The 16564-nt window shown below is 44.4% G+C and overlaps 1 protein-coding gene across 4 annotated transcripts in view; it reads left to right on the top strand.

The window, feature by feature from the left end:
* The window catches only part of Ctnnd2 (catenin delta 2), a 746809-nt gene that overhangs the window by 415090 nt on the left and 315155 nt on the right, over positions 1–16564 (top strand). For all 4 annotated transcript variants that reach the window (XM_075975796.1, XM_075975795.1, XM_075975797.1 and 1 more), the window contains one exon: positions 14–569. In XM_075975796.1, the coding sequence (XP_075831911.1) occupies positions 14–569 (556 nt within the window). The remainder of the gene's footprint in view (positions 1–13; positions 570–16564) is intronic.

The raw sequence follows: 16564 nt of genomic DNA, 5'->3' as shown, positions 1-16564 counted from the left end.
TCTCCCGAAACAGGGCACGACCGGTCGCGCGGGGCACCTGGCGGGGTCCGAGCCTGCACCGCCACCTCCGCCTCCGCGGGAGCCGTTCGCGCCCAGCCTGGGCAGCGCCTTCCACCTGCCCGACGCGCCGCCCGCCGCCGCCGCGCTCTACTACTCCAGCTCCACGCTGCCAGCGCCGCCGCGCGGGGGCTCCCCGCTGACCGCCACGCAGGGCGGCTCGCCCACCAAGCTGCAGCGCGGAGGCTCGGCCCCTGAGGGTGCCGCCTACGCCGCGCCGCGAGGCTCCTCGCCCAAGCAGTCGCCCAGCCGCCTGGCGAAGTCCTATAGCACCAGCTCGCCCATCAACATCGTCGTGTCCTCGGCCGGCCTGTCCCCGATCCGCGTGACCTCGCCCCCCACCGTGCAGTCTACCATCTCCTCTTCGCCCATCCACCAGCTGAGCTCCACCATCGGCACCTACGCCACCCTGTCGCCCACCAAGCGCCTGGTCCACGCGTCCGAGCAGTACAGCAAGCATTCGCAGGAACTGTATGCCACGGCCACCCTCCAGAGGCCCGGCAGCCTGGCAGGTAAGGGGACTGGCGCTCTGGCGCAGCTCACCTGGGTGCACGGTGGGGAACAAGGGGAACTGGATCCAAGCAGCAGGTCTGGGCATGAGTTGGGACCAATTTTCAGATTCTGGGGCTGTGGGAGTTGTCAAGGCTTGTCTGAAAAGACTGTCAGCATCCTTCTTTAGGTGTGCTTATAGTGTGGTCTCTTAGCCTCTAACACCCACCCATCTTCCCTCTTTCCTCCCCGGAGTCTAAAGACTTAAACAGAGCAACAAGGTTAATTTAGTAGGACCACAAAGACCCGTTACTTGCATCCAGAAAGACACCCCGGAGCTATCCCAGCGGATAAGCTCAGAGTTAGTTACCAGAGAAAGTTAGATTTCCCCTCCCCACCCGGAATTAAATTCTGAGCTTACATGCCGCAGAGTAAAGTAACCAATAGGGAAGTGTCTTTAACCTGTTACCTGTTTCATTATAGGCTGCATAGGGTGGGGGTAGGGGGCGCACGGGGGGGGGGGGGGGTTGCTTTCCTCTGCCAGTGCGGAAGAGGTGACATTTCTGTGGTGCCTGTCCCCATCACAGACTAAGCTGAGCTGATGACTCTGCTGTTCTCAACATATGCTCAGCTTAAACAAGGCACTGTGATTGAAAGAGGAACGCTCGCTCCTTAAACACCTGACAAGTCATCTGGATTTATTGCCTAGTTCTTCCCTTATAGAAGTATTCGGTAATTTTGTGGCTCTAGTAACAGATGCTGTGCTCATGTGTTTCTTTTCTTGACACAAACAGATGACTGTGAGGATAAATAGGATAAAAAGAGGGAACTTGCTGCAGCCACAAGGCAGGTGGCCCAGGGCATCTTTAATTCAAACACAGTAATTGCCAGCATGGACAAGCCTAGCTTAGCCAGATGTGGGCTGGGGTATGCTGCCTATGTGTTTACAGAACTGAAAATAATCGCTCTGTCTGCATCGCTTGGAGAGTGACATTTTGGAGGTGCCCAGATCACTATCATGTAGTCACGAATTTGAAAAGCAGCCTGAGAGACAGGCACCAAACTTTAAATTCATGAGGTCAGACCAAGAGACAAAGAAGAGGGAAGTCATAGGAGACTAAAGCCCTGAGACCTCATCTCCCCAACCCCTCTGCCACCAATTACTGTGGAAAAGATTCAAGGAGTCTAGGTCCAGACTAAAGACCATTTCATTTCTGAGTTTACTTGATGAAAGAAAGTAAGAGTAGTTTTGTTGTTGTTGTTGTTGTTTGCTTGTTTCTTTTGGGGGGATGGTTCCCAGCTCTTTCTGTACCTGCTAATGTGTGACAGACATGTGCCTGTTACATTGTGACCACCACAGTGAAGCAGAGAGTCTGGCCAGGTAGCTGAATATGTGTGGTCTTGGGGAAGGGTTTAGGGAATGGAAACACAATAACCAAGAACTCAACTGTCCCTTGTATTGTTGACTCTAGAAAAGTGATTGAATTTTGAAAATGGTTGATACTTTGATGTCTGCAAAGAGTTTTTCAAAGGTTTTGCTGCTGCTGCTGCTGCTGCTGCTGCTGCTGCTGCTGCTGCTGCTGCTGCTGCTGGTGGTGGTGGTGGTGGTGGTGGTGGTGGTGGTGGTGGTGGTGGTGATGATGGTGGTGGTAGTAGTAGTCTGGGTGTAGGTGTGCATTCAAATGTCTGCTGGTTAGAGGTGAGGATACTTCTCTATTTCTCTAGCCAGAAAGAGAGCTCCAGTTGACCAGTATACTTCCTCCCATCTGTTCCCCATTTTCTGGCCATATCTCATTTTTGTTACCTAGTGAGAAAAAAAATATTCCATGTGCCATTGAAGAACCTTAATTTTAGAGTCGCAATGAACATTTTAAATGTTTGAATTCGTTTGTTTCACGTACGTGTTAAAATATTCATTTAGAGACATCTCCACGCAAATTGATACTGGTGGTTTTGAGTTCAAAATTATTCTGTCAGAGTATGTGAACGTTGGACTTGAATAAGATTTTGTGCTCCATTTAACAAATAGAGACCCATGCCTGGCCCACGGGTGATCTAGGAGAGAGGCTATGGTGTGCGTGAGCTCACAGATAACAGAGCTTTCATGCTCTGTGTCTGATGTCCTGTGTTTGAAACCGGTCTCAGCATCATAAAGTTGGAAGTCGCCTGCTCTGCTCATTGAAATTTCACCAATACATTAAGACTACAAAGTAGATTTTGTCTCAGGAGAGCTAAGGATTGGGAGACCTGTCACTGACAACTAGAAATATCAATAGAGGAGAGGGACACTCCTTAGTAACAAATTTCACATTTCTTCAGTATGTGGCTCGTGTGTACCACCCCCGGTTCAGTCTCTGGAGATTATGTAGGCTCTGAAATCTCTAACCTCCTCTTAAATAGAGAGGACACAAAATTATTTTTAAAAAGAAATACTTTCAATGGAGTGACTAAGGAAGGCTCTTGTCAGGAAGTGACTTTTGAATCTTTTCTGAAATGGTGAGCCAGTTAACCCTGTGGGTGCTGGGGAAGGGTGTTCTGACCAAAGAAAGGTGAGTTCAAAGGCTGGGGACTGGGAGTGTGCCTGCTGTGCACAGTGGAAAGCAGTTAGCAGGAGGAAGGCTTCTCCATCCAATGAGATGGGGGTTTTCAAGGGGCTGAAGAAAAAGGATAGGTAGATCAGGAAAGCCTTATAAGCCCTTGAGGGCAGGAGCCCAAGTGACATAGCCTAGCTTAGTTTGTAACAGGCTCATTCTGGCTCATGTATTAGAAATAAAATTCAAGGATCAAAGGCAAAAGTAAGACTGTAATTCGGGAGTTATTACAGTCATCTAAGTCAAAGTTAACTGTGGAAGCATTATACTTAATTGAAGGTGATGAAGAATGGGTGTGTGTGTGTGTGTGTGTGTGTGTGTGTGTGTACAAGTCTGAATGCCAGTGTGATTTTTTCATGAGCTAGGTGATGATGGTCAGAAAAAGATTACCAAAAGAACAGAGTTTCAGTGGCGGCGATGGAGCGGGTTCCTGGGTGTAGGGAGTGTGGATTAATACTAAGACCTTGGTTTGTACATGTGTTGGCATTCTGCCAGGACCCCTGTGCACACGTCACATAGAAAGTTGGATGTGGGGGGGGGGGTCACTGTTTTACACGGGACTTGTTTTATTTAGCTAAGAGGACGTCAAAGATTGCAAAATGCTGTCTAAGGATTTCAGGGTGTGGGTTGGAGAAAACTCGACATCCACCTTCTCTCCTGGATCTTACTGGTGACTGCACCTTACAAATGCTAGCCCAAGATTTCAGAGATTTCACAACCTGGATTAAACCCAGGAAAGTAAAAGTTTTCGAATCTTAAGTCATTAGACACCCCTGATCTTTTAGTAGTTTTTTTTTTCTTGTGCAGTTGTATCTTATTTTATCATAAAAATCTGAATGGAAATCAGCTCTGCATCATGGGAGGTCCTGAACTTTAAACAGCTGCCTACTTCATGTAGGCAGAGGGGGTACTATAGTATTTGCTCTTCCTATTTGACAAGTGACTAAGGTGATATATGTGAAGTATTTGTGTATTTTTGACTGGTTAAAAGTTAACCTTAGAGTTATGTATCAGATAATCAACATGGGAGCTTAGAAATGGCTGGAAGAAGGAAACTGTGCTGAACTGGGTGGTAAGCATGCCCCATGCTGGGGTTAGCATGGAAAGGAGGCATGGTGCCTGTGTTCAAAATGCATAGCTTTCATTGAGGAAAGTTAAAAGAAAAAGTCTCCCACTGCAGTGTCGGTTGACCTGGAAGTCACTGCGTAGCTCAGGACAGCTCTGAACATACAGCAGTTTCTCCGCTCTGCCTCTGCCTTCGCCGCCAAGGTGCTGGGATTTCAGTCACAAGCCACCTTTCTCAAATTTTCAATAAAACCGCTCCAATTTCAGTTTTAATGCCAGTGTAGAATGAGACAGAGCTTAGTTGTGATGGGAAAATCCAGAATAGGCCAATTAGTGGGATCACATGTGTGCCTAGGATGTGTCCTTAAGGAGACCATCCCAGAGTCTTAACTGTGAATGAGGTACTAGTCCAAAATAGCTGAAACGAACTCCAAACTTTGGTGTGTTTATGTGGTGAGGGGCAGGGGCAAGACATGTCAGGGGAGTGACCAGAGAGGAGAGCACAGAAGAGGAAGTGGATCTGCCCTGAAGGACTTGCGATGGCGTCCTTTCTGCCGGTAGCTGGCAAGGCCATCTTGGCCTGTCGGCAACTGTTCTGGGAGCTCTGTGCAAGATGGGTCAAAAATAATGAATGCACATGCCAACAGGAAGGGCTTAAAACTGCTCTCTCCACCTGACCCAAGTATCACCACGATCTCCTGCTTCTGTAAAGGGGTGACACTCAGTGCTGGTCACGTGTAAATGGTACAGGAAGGAAACTCTACCGATGACAGAACTTGCCTTCCACCCTGTTCTCTCCACAGTCTCGTCGCTGAACTCAGTTTTCTGTACAGTGAGTTCAATGCCTTTATCTTAATGAATGAACACATTAAATGCGAATGATGAGCAAAACTCTATTGGAGAACACATTATGCAATAAAGCATTTGCTGTGCAGCCCTCAGTGGGCTGCACTCTGCAATGTGAGGATCATGTGGTCTCTAGCAACTGATGGGGGTCACGTGATTTTTACCTCCACCCAGGTCATGTAATTTTTACCTCCACCCCTCAGAGTTGAATACTGAGACTCAGAAATGATGTATTCCTTCAGATGTATGCCTTCAGATGGCAGGAATGTCATTTAAGCTGGGCAGTTTTGATTAGAGTCTTCATAGTCTAAGCGATACATAATCCATGAGTAGAAAGCATATTTTTCTGTCACGAAAGAAAAATAGCAGAGCCATAGGTTTATTTTTGCCTACCGGTATAAGGTTTTAGTGTATGTAAATCTCCAATGATTTTAAAGGAAACAAAGGCCTCTCTCTCCTAAAAATAGTTCAGCATCCTATTGAGTATGACTTCACTTGCGCCAAATTTTGTTCCTTTTTGTGAAGAAAATAACATGATCTGGGTTTAGAGCCAAATCAATCCTGTTAGAAATACAAATACAAGTTGTAAATATGTATTGAAGTTGTCAAGCTTCAGAAGCTTACTTTGAGAGGGAAATTCCACATGCAATGTAAATTCTTAGCCAGCAATTTCCATGGGGATTGCCCTTATATGGAGAATTATTTAGTCAAGACATGATCATCTCATATTCCAGCCAGATGGACCTAAACCATCCTGCTTGGAGTGGATCAAGTACTGTAAACCCTGAGTTCTAGTAATTTGGAGATAACATTCAGTCCCTGACTTACTGTGGCTCCCAGGTCTCACTTGTTTAGTAAACCAAAGGGAAAGTGTCGATCAAAACTCCTGTAGGGTCTGCTGTTCTCCACGGGTTTCCTAGAGGAGATGGTCCAGGAGGCGAAGGGTGTGGTCACAGGGAATGCCTTTAACCCTCAGCTCCTGGGAGTCAGTGCAGAAGCAATGGGATGCCTGGCTCCTGTTCTTTACATTCCTCTTCCTGGAGATGATGGTGTCCTAGCCTTTGGATGAGAACAGGATGAGTCTTGTAAGCATTTGCTCACTCAAGCACTAGACAGCAGTGAAAATGAGACCTTAAACAAAAACCATTTGGATTTGCATTTTCTGCTTATTATTTGATCAGCTGAGATCTTTTCATCGATACCTCAGCTTGGTTAAGAAGACATCCTCTCAGCTGTTCCATCAGCAGGTCTCTTAGGAAGAGGATTCCTGGGCAGCTCTCCAAGCCAACAGACGCCTGCATTTTCCCTGGCTAGGACCCTCACCCAACCATCCTAGAGCTTTTGTGCTGGAAGACCAGGTCCTGCCTGGGACATTTGAATCTTTGGGGAATGTATCTCTCCCGCATGTGGTGGTTACACTCTGGGATCCCATGTCTCCACCTACTTGGGGAGTGCAGGCCATTTACCACATAGTGACCATCTTCTTCAAAACCTCAGCACCCCTACTTTACCATAGGGCAGCCATCGTCTTGGCATTTCCTTAGAGGCGCATGTCATATGTTCCCTTATCCACAAGAAGGCAGATACTTGACTGTAACACGCTGTCCTTCCTATGGGCAAGTCAGCACTGTGAAAGTCTGTCTGGCTAGCAGTGCAGAATTCCCAGAAGAATCAGATCCTCCGTAGCTGTAAGCTCCGTCAATGGACGTCTGCATTGCAGTCTCCTTGTTGTCTAACTTCTATCCAATCAATGTCCAGGTGAAACAGTAGTGGGGAAAGGGCTGCTTTCAGCGTCCTCTTCCAGGACGTTCACGGCTACAGCCTTGAACCTGAGTTCACATTGCTCGAAGGCCTCAGAGGCCTTGCTATCACCATCAGATCCTTCCCACCTCATACTGATCCTTCCCACCTCACACCGCCCCTGCCGATGAAAATGCAGTAAACAGATTGACTTGTTTGAGAAAGAGAAGTGCTATCTTCCTGTTGAATTCCTATAATACGGGTAGATATTTGTATCATATTTAAATTTAGACTGAGAAAGTCTAAACTAAAAACTAAACTGGAATCACAAGTAGGGGTTCAGCCAGTAGCCTCTGCCTCGGATTTGCAGTCCTGTTTCTCACCCACCAGCCCCAAATGCAGATGTAAGGGTGCAATGGGGAATGAAGTCCCAAGAGAGACAGAATGTGAACTCCAGATCACTGGTAAGCAAATAAAGCGTTTGTAAAAACCGGAAGTTAGGAGTTAGACTCAAGCTGGGGCTTCTGAGGACTCTGAGACATGGAGCTGAAGTTGTGGGGGAGGAATTGAAAGTGAATGTTTGCCACGATCAATCCTAAATTGGTATCCATCTTTCCCTCTGTCTCTTCTCTCCTGCCAGAATGGCTAGGGATTACTCCGGGAAAAAGTAATTGGCGTGTTATCTTGAATACTACCATAAACAGTGTTAGAGTTAGACTCCTGATCCAGATGTTAGCATCCTGGGTGAAGTGCAAATCCCATAGGCACACACAGGGGTTGGGAGGAAGGAGGGGGAGGATGCTTACCTCCCAGTCACTAAGGAAGAAGGTGTCATCATGCATGACCCTCCCTCTTTATCCTCAATTCATACTTGGAAACCACACTTCTGTTCACACCGCGCAAAGAAGCTGCCACTGGGTTTTTCTTCCTCAAATATATTATATTAACAAGGATTACAGAGGAATGGAGAGAATTATTGGCTTGAAAAAGAGAGACTAAAATAGAAAAATAAATTATCTCTTAGAAGAAACAGATAATTTAAGGGATGTAAGAGATTAAAAGAATAAGCAAAAACTTTAGGTCTGGCATTGAAGAGGATTTAGGAAGATCTTGAATTCATTAAATAAAAACTGAATAGGATATGTAGAAGAAGCAAAGAACATGAAAATCCTTTTAGGCTGTAAAAACATAACTCATAAAACTGAAAACAAATGATAAAAATGACTGGGAAATAGCTAAGGAAATAGCCCAGGAGGTAGAGAATAGAGAAACAGAGACAGCAAATAGAAGAATAATGCAAGAAGAACCAAGACAGCCTTGGGAGATATAAAGTATGGTTGGGGTCTCAGAAAAGGAGTAGAGGAGGTAAATTATCAAAGTCATAAGGTAGAATTCCTCAGGGCTCATGCCTTAGTCAGAAACACCTTGTGCTAGGAACTGAAAATGTTCCTGTTCCACATCATGAAAATTCAAAGCCCCAAGATAAAAAGACCTCAGTGTCTCTAGAGAGAAATAAAAGACTTTACTCAACTAAGCAGTCACAGTTTTGGACAGCAGAGAACAAGAGGTGCTGCCTGAGGAGCTAAGGGAGTAATTCTCAACCCCCAGATCGACACCCAGCCTGCTTCCCATTGTGAAGGAAAATAATCAAACATGCTCTAGCATGTAGCTTTTCAGAAAAGCCATCCGCTCTGCACACTGTCCTAGAAAAGCTACCACATTTGAAAAATGTTTCCTAGCTAAAGAAAAGCATGAAATGGGAGGAAACCACATCCAGAAATAAAGCATACTGACTCGAAGCAGCAAAGAGAAGTCCGGGAAAAGACCCCAGGCAGGAGGTTAGGAAGCCAGAGAAGGGAGGCTAAACCCAAGTCCCAGAGGACAAGTAAAATGGAAATGTCAGTATCTAAAGACAAACAACCTGAAACAGCAACCAGCTCTATTGCAGATGGAGACGAAAGAGTTGTTAGACTTCATAGAGTTCTGTAAATCCAGAAGGCAGCGGTTGAGAGATTTAGCACGTAGACAGATGTGTGGGCATCCCTTCTTAGCTCTGCCATGTTGTGCCATTTAAGTGAAGCCACAGTAACTTAAAGAGCATGACTTTCATGCCAGGCACTCTTCTCAGGGATGGGGACTCACCTGTGAGCAGCAGAGGCCAGAGCCCTGATGGTCTATCAAGGGTCAGATAAAGACCAATCATGGATAGAGACTAGGGAACACAGAGATCAGAGACAAAACTTGCTGGGGACATTTCACAGAGCAAACCTTTGAAGGAAGGAGAGAGGAAGTACATTGATATTGAGAAGAGCATCTGAGGCAAAGAAAACATCGAACCCATGAGGTCTGAGGGAAAACAGTGCACTGCCCATTGGGATGTAAGATGGTATTTCTCAAATTGTTGGCTTGCTTTGCAGTGTAAGAAAAAGAAAAGAATGACAATTGCCAGCTTTAAAATATTCTATGAGGTCTCGCTGTCCCTTGTTTAGCATGTCTACAAGTGAAACAGGCTTCCTAATCATGTTTTGTTTCCAAAGACATCATAATGTCTGACTCTTCCGGGCATTCAAATATACACAGGTTGGAACCCAGGACTTGAGACTCATCTTAGTGGAAAGACAGAACAAATTTGTCTAACACAACTTGATATGAGAAGGGATCTGATTGGAGGAAACCTAAGAGAGAGGCATATAGGGGTCAGGGAAGGATTGTTAAAAGAGGCAACTTTCAAGGTGCATTGTATCACATAAGCACAAGAGAGGAGTTAGTATAGCTACACACATGAGAGGAGTTAGCATAGCTCCACACTCGTGGGGATGCCTGAACAGACGATTCGCGAGTCTCGGGTACAATGCTTTGACTCCATTTGTTCGCATCCTGTTGCCATCACAACATGCTTGACTCTGACTACAAAGAAGTGTAATTTAGGTCAAGGTTTTAAAGGTTGACAGACTATGAAGGATTACATCATCGATTTGGCCTCTCTTGAGAGCCCCTTACATCATGTCACTATGTGACAGGTGACTTCAGAAGGAGAACATATGGAAGAAAAGTCACATGGTAAGAGAGGCAGCAAGAGATTCAGGAGCCATGGTTTTTCGTTTGTTTGTTTTTGTTTTGTTTTAACAACCCATTGACTCAGCATATAACCCGAGTTCCACAAGAACTGCCTCAATCATGTTCACAGGCAACATTGTCAGTAACTGACTGGTCTTACAACTAAGCTAGGCCCCCTCCTCTTACCCACTCCTGAGACCAAGCTTCCAACAGGTCACCCTTGGAGACAAACTATACCCAAACCACAGCAGAACCACACATCACATTTTGTTTTTAAAGCAAGGGCCAATTTTTATTTCTGAAAGAATACTTCCTCTAGAAATTCAAATAGGATTCTTTGCATTACCCTAAGGGTCCCCAAGAGAATGCGGATGAATACTGACAACAACAGAGACTGGAGGCAAAGTGAAGGTATGTGAGGAAATTAAAGAGGAATCAATTAAAAAAGATTGCTTCTGGGAACAGAAAAATGCACCAAATGCCAGGAAATTTCCTTGTTCTTTGAGAAATAGGCCGCCCGGTGAATGAGCCCCATGGTTTACTGGTACCTTAAGTGTTTCTTCAGGGTTCAGAGAGATGGATAGGACACCAACCATCTGCTGGGAAATGTTTTTCTGTACAGTCTAGAATGGCAAAAAGAAACCACGGAATGGGAACAGAGAGACTCAGAAACAGGAATCTGCGTAGCTGGGATGCCAGGACTGGGCCTGGATGCTGTCTCCTCAACAGCCAACTGGAGAAAATTTAATTGACACTGGAGTTGTTGGTGATATTTAGAAATTTTTAACTTCAGATCCTTTAATTTTGACACCTAAGTTAATGAGACATTAAGGAGAAAACAGAATAAGCATACATATTCCCTGAAGATTAACTCAAGTGGAAATATCTAAAATCTCTGTAAGCTGATGCCAATGTATGGGTCAATATAAACATTCACTATGATAAGTACTGACTTTGACACCAAGAAGAAAAAAAGCAACAAATGTACAGAGTGCTCATTTGGGATCCTAAAAAGCAACTAATGGAATTTCTGTACGTTTAGAACATTATATCATATGCCTTTTCCAAAAGATGTCAAATCGACAAATGTGTTGCCTGCCTATGGTAAACAAACTAGTGAGTGAAATTCTTTTAGGTGATAGATAACCAAAAACCATGCTAATAGTGACCAAAATGTGAATACAAAGGAATACCAGATTTGTTAGTCGAGTTAATGTTACTATCATTAAAATATCTAAAATTTTAAAAAGAAAGAAAGGAAACAAGAAGACCTCAAGAGTGAAAGATTTATTTAGCTTCTAGTGTCAGAAATTTCAGGAAGAGCTCAACCAAGTGGCTCACCTCACACCAGACATGAAGCAGAGTGATGAAGTTACAGGATGGAGCCAGGGCAAGATGTCATCCCTAAGGAATCACCCCAGTGACATCCTTCACAACTCTGTCTCACCTTCCACAATTCCTCCTCCCAAGCTTCTTCTGAAATCTTGAATTTATCAGTGAATTAAACTATCCATTAGGCCAAAGTCTCCATGATCTAATATCTCCGGAAACACCCCCTAGAAATAACCAGAGATATTTCATTTATCTCCTGGGTGTTTCTTAATCCAATCAAGATGGTAACCAAAATTAACCATCATACAATACAGGTTCTGCATAACATGTGTAAAATGATAGAAATCAACCAAGATCCACATCAGAGAGGTGACTATGGGATATTCTCAGGAAGAAGAAAGGTAACTCTGTGGGACATTCTTCCACAGAGAGAGAATGTCTTTTCCTTACCCCTGAGCTTCTTGGCTCTCTAGGAAGTGTGTCTGTCTCTCTTGGGTCTCTATCTATGGATACCTGTAAAGCAGGCCACAGAATACTATAGGTTCATCAACCAAGTGAGCAGCTACAAGTGTAACCCTGGGAAATAAGATTCTAAAACCAGACAGGACCTGTTCCATAATTTTTCTTGACGTTAGGCAGTATAGTGTGGACCTTCCAGGAACCCACAGCAAAGGGAATCTAAAGAAAACTTCAATAATTTGACTAAGGAGCAAGTTTGAACAAGCCATTTCTGTTTCTGCTGCCTGTGTAAATATCTTCAAAGAGACTTTCCAGCCTTGCTTTCTGCCTCCTAGTCCTCATGGATGGTCTCTGAGCCCAAGGAAGTAGGTTACCACAGAGGGAGACTCAATGCTGAGCTTTAAAGAGCAGTTTCTCAGTCCAGCCTTAGCTGTCTGTGTATGGACTGGCAACATGGTGTAAGGAGGTGAACCACCCACACCAAAAGAAAGAAGCATACATTTCAACAGTTATGGTAAATAACTGAAGTCATTGTTCCTTCTCCTTATGATGAAACACACACACACATACACTATGCACATGCTACGCATATACACTCATTCATTCAAGTTTTACGCTCAGCTGGTTAGGTATAGAAATCTCATAGCCTTCTCTGGTTATTTCATGTTGATGTATTTATCTATTTGAGTTGCTTTAAAAATAACCACAAATGTCATCATTTTTATACAACGTAAATTTACATGTCACAATTCTGAAGGCTAAGTGATCTAGGGCTAGAGGGGCAGTAGATTCAGTGTGGAGTGAAACTCACTTTCTGGTCCACTGAGAGAACATTCTAGGGCATATTTTATAAGAGCCCCAAATCTCAGGAATGAGGACTCTGCCTCATCCGTGTTTAACATCTTCAGAATTTGTGGACGATACAAGCATAATGCCACGCTCTCCGATGAGCTTGTCGCTGTCGCATACTGACAAATAGCCCCAACTCTGGTTGACAATGCACTGTCACATTTACTCCCTTATGGAACTTTCTATCCTAGAGACGTGTCACTTGTACCGTGGGATCCTCTTCTTAGATGACTGACAGCTCGTCAGTGTCTTTTCTGAATAGAGACATCTGAGAAATGGGATGGGAGCATTGCAGCTAGACACTGGTGCTTTTCATGTAGGCTATGGTGAAGCGGATGTTTTCAAAAGGGCAACTGGCATCCAGTGGGTCGTGATAGGTACTCAGTCCAGAAATTAATTAAGGTTTAAAACCCATGTAATCATAAACACATTCTAGAACTTTTAGGGAAGAATCAAAAACAAAATCGAAAGCCTCCTGGAAACTGCACATTTCATAGTATACATCCTGTCATCTCAAAGCCTTTTTGTGTACCAAATTTGATATATGTAAAATTATCAAAATTAATAAAACATCAACAAACAAAGAGATTACAAAATGTATACATAGTGAATAAATAGTCTACTAGGTCTATCCCTGGCACTTTGTCTTTGTAAATGATGTTGTAAATTAATGTGTCTTTATCTTATCAAAGCCACAAAGCCCTCTCTCTCCTAGTTAAACCACTACAGAAAGACAGTAGAGAAAACGCATTGCACTTGCGTGTTTTTGAAGCTCAGTGTCTAATTCTTAAAAGAAGTTTGCTCAGCCTCTGTATGATATAATAAAAGCAATCTAACAAAGAGCTTTTGTTTAAGATAGAGAATATAATCCATCTCCAGTCATGTATCTTAAGAATTGCATTCCAGTGTGGTTTTGCACCCCTTTAATTCCAGCACTTAGGAGGCCTAGGCAGGTGGAGTTCTGTGAGTTCAAGTCCAGTCTGGTCTCCTTTTGAGTTTCAGGCCAGCCAGGGGCTACACAATAAAACCTTGTCTCAGAATCTCAAAAAGCAAACAAGCAAAACTGTAATTCATGAAGACATCTGCCTGCTGATTTCCCCCTTTGTTGAGCCAACCTTTTCTTCTTTCCCCTCTGAGAATTTCCTTTGTGGCCTGGGGCAGAAGCCATAGAACCCAAAGGGAGACAGCCTTGTTCCCTTGGTACTTTGAAGAACTAATGAAACTTGCCTTGAAGTCTCAGCCTGCCTATGCTGCTTAGCCATGAAGATGTGCTCTGCCCACCTTGCCCTAAGTACTCCCCATGGACACACCCAGGATTATCTATAATAATTTGCAGGTGCTAGGAATGCTAAGATGTTAAGAATGCACTGATGAGGTATCCCAAAGCAGCAATTGAAAAATGAAAGAATACTCACTGAGTTTCATCCCTCTTGTTAATATAGACAAGTTTGTGTGTGCTTATCAGACTGACCACTAAAAACTCTGGGAAGTGGCTAATTAATACATTGTCAAATCATAGATTGTTTTCATCAGCAGTTAATTAGGACAATAAGGAGGAACCAGTGAGCCAAACTTGTGATCTATTCCAGCCAGGGAAGAAATATATTTTGAAGCAAATTATAATAACTATAAAACTCCTCCCAGGTAAAAATTAAATTTCATATGCTAAGCTTCTTTGCTTGTAGATGTCCAGACATTATCATTATAAGTATGAATATGTTACTCTGTATAAGAGTATAACAATTCAGTTTTCCCTGTCCTTGCCAGAGGTGCTGGGGTGGAGTCCTTTTGAAGCCCCTTTTGTCAGGTTGAGTCTGAAGCTGATTGGAAAGATGCCAGCGAGTCCACAGGACATTCATGAGCCAACTCTGACTCCCCTGACTCTGTATCCTATGGCAGAGAAGCCTCAGAAGTTTACTGCCCCTGATATCACACTTGATGCTGCTCAAAGTCTTTTATCAAAAAAATCCCAAGCAAACAAACAAACAAAAAAAAAAAACGGAAGAAGAGCAGGAGGCGGGGGGGGGGGGGGGGGGGGAGGCAGGAGTGTCCTGATGTCTATACTTGGTCACTGGCTGTCAGGTCCCAGGGTTTCCCAGCAAGAAGCTAATTGCAGCACAGAGTGCATCGTGCTAGGGGCCAAAGCCCACATCCTTTTCGTTGTTGTTGTTCTCAGGGGCAGTGCTAGCTTTCCCCAGCAGCCCATGTGCAATCCAGGAGCCACTGTCCACGTCTGTTCCAGAATGGATACTCCTGGGGCCATTCAATTCCCGATTTAAGGGAACTGCGGAAGACTAAGCCTTGAAGGTGCACTGAAGACCCTACATCTTGCCTCAAATCTACTGTAACCATTAAAACCACCAGGTCACTTTTCAGAGGCACCCAGAAAATGCCAACTGTTATCTTCTCTGGGCTTTCTTCTGAGGTCCTGCTCTGGAAAGGGTCTCCTGCATATATCTTCTCTTCTAAGCCTCAGAGGTGCACAGATTTTCCCAGGGTGGAGCTGTGCTATTTGTCCTCACAAACGAAGTGGAAGATGAAGGGACCTTTGTTCTACAGGGTGTGTGCACCGTGGCAGTGCAGGGAACCTACACGCGTGTGCTCCTTCAGAACCATGTCAAAATCAGGACTGCCTCAGCAGAAACATCCCAGCCCATCCAGATTTAAAAGACCGTCTGATTGATAAAAACGATGCCCCTGTTTTTCCCTTTCTAGAAATGACTCTTTCTCCAGATAACCATAACCCTATCCCTCCACACTGTCCCGAGGAAGAGTCCTTCTAGGAGAGAAACAAAGAAATCATTTGTGGCCCCCTGGTGTAGACCTGGCCTTGGGCAGCCACACAGCAGCTACAGGACAAGTCACTGTAGTGAACAGAGCATGAGTGTGCTGAGCCAGGCTGTTGGGCACCTGCCAAAGTCCACCTGCACGGCCAGCGTTCTGCTACACTCTGCCCTGCGTTTTCATTGAGGCCACTTGTGTTCACTCAAAAGGGGAAATGATTATGGCACTGACATGTCAGCCTCTAGCATTCAAGACGGGTACCTAAATTAAAGTCCTCTAGCAATCAAATAGGTGTTCACAGCTAGACCAGTGGCCTCTACCTTCTCAACCACAGGAGAAGCAGGAGCCTGTTAAGTTGTGCAACCTCAGGTCCTCTGAAGAGCTGAGAAAGTGAGAAAGAACATGAATGCCAATCAGGACATTCTTATGCATGGTATTCGGAGAACCAACTACCAGACTACTCTCTGCCTTCAGAGGAGAAAAATTGGCTTAAGGGACAGGTGCCCAAGCACCCCTGTGTACCTGGCGTGTCTCCCTCATGTCTTAGACAGTCCACACATCTCACAGTGGAAAGTAAAAACGTGGTCATCAAACAGCACCCCTCAAGAACACAGTGCTACCAGAGGGCACATTGCCTGTACACCCTGTCACTTCTGCTTTGCAAAAGCCTGCCTGCCACTGAAGGAAGAGGACGAAAGACGTCTGTTCTCTGAAAAGCTAAGGGAGGAATGCTTCAGCGTAGACAGGAAGTTCAAGACCAAGAAACCGTGCCTTTACAGGAGTCGAGATCACACAGGCACCGCCACTGTAGCCTGGGGACCAGTGATTTTGGCCACGGGGTTTTTAGTTTTACTGGAAAGTGCTTGAGTCACAATTGGTGATGATATTCATTTGGGAAAAAGGGAGATAGAGTAATCATAGAGCATCAAATTAGATATCTCATCAAAAAAGCAATGGGAAAGAAACCCTGGGTTTGTACACTGCCACTTGGTTCATGGCCACAGGCTCTGTGTGTATCCAAGGCCTCCATGATAGCAGCAACGCTATATGATGCATAGAATATGAAAATCTAGTATGTATGAGTTAGAGGCAATAGGAAGGATACTCTTTCTTTCCAAAAACCAAATCATCACGGAACAGCTTTGTATCATTACATTGAAATTATTAGGTTACAATGCAGTTTTATTGTTGAATACATATGAATTAATAATTTCCCTCACAAATATTGATCTGAAATATGACTCTGAGTTTCCATGAAAAATGTATCCATATAACTTTGCATTTATAGCCATGCG

Source organism: Microtus pennsylvanicus, chromosome 6, assembly GCF_037038515.1.
Source record: "Microtus pennsylvanicus isolate mMicPen1 chromosome 6, mMicPen1.hap1, whole genome shotgun sequence".
Taxonomy (NCBI): domain Eukaryota; kingdom Metazoa; phylum Chordata; class Mammalia; order Rodentia; family Cricetidae; genus Microtus; species Microtus pennsylvanicus.
This window is presented reverse-complemented; position numbering and strand designations above follow the sequence as displayed.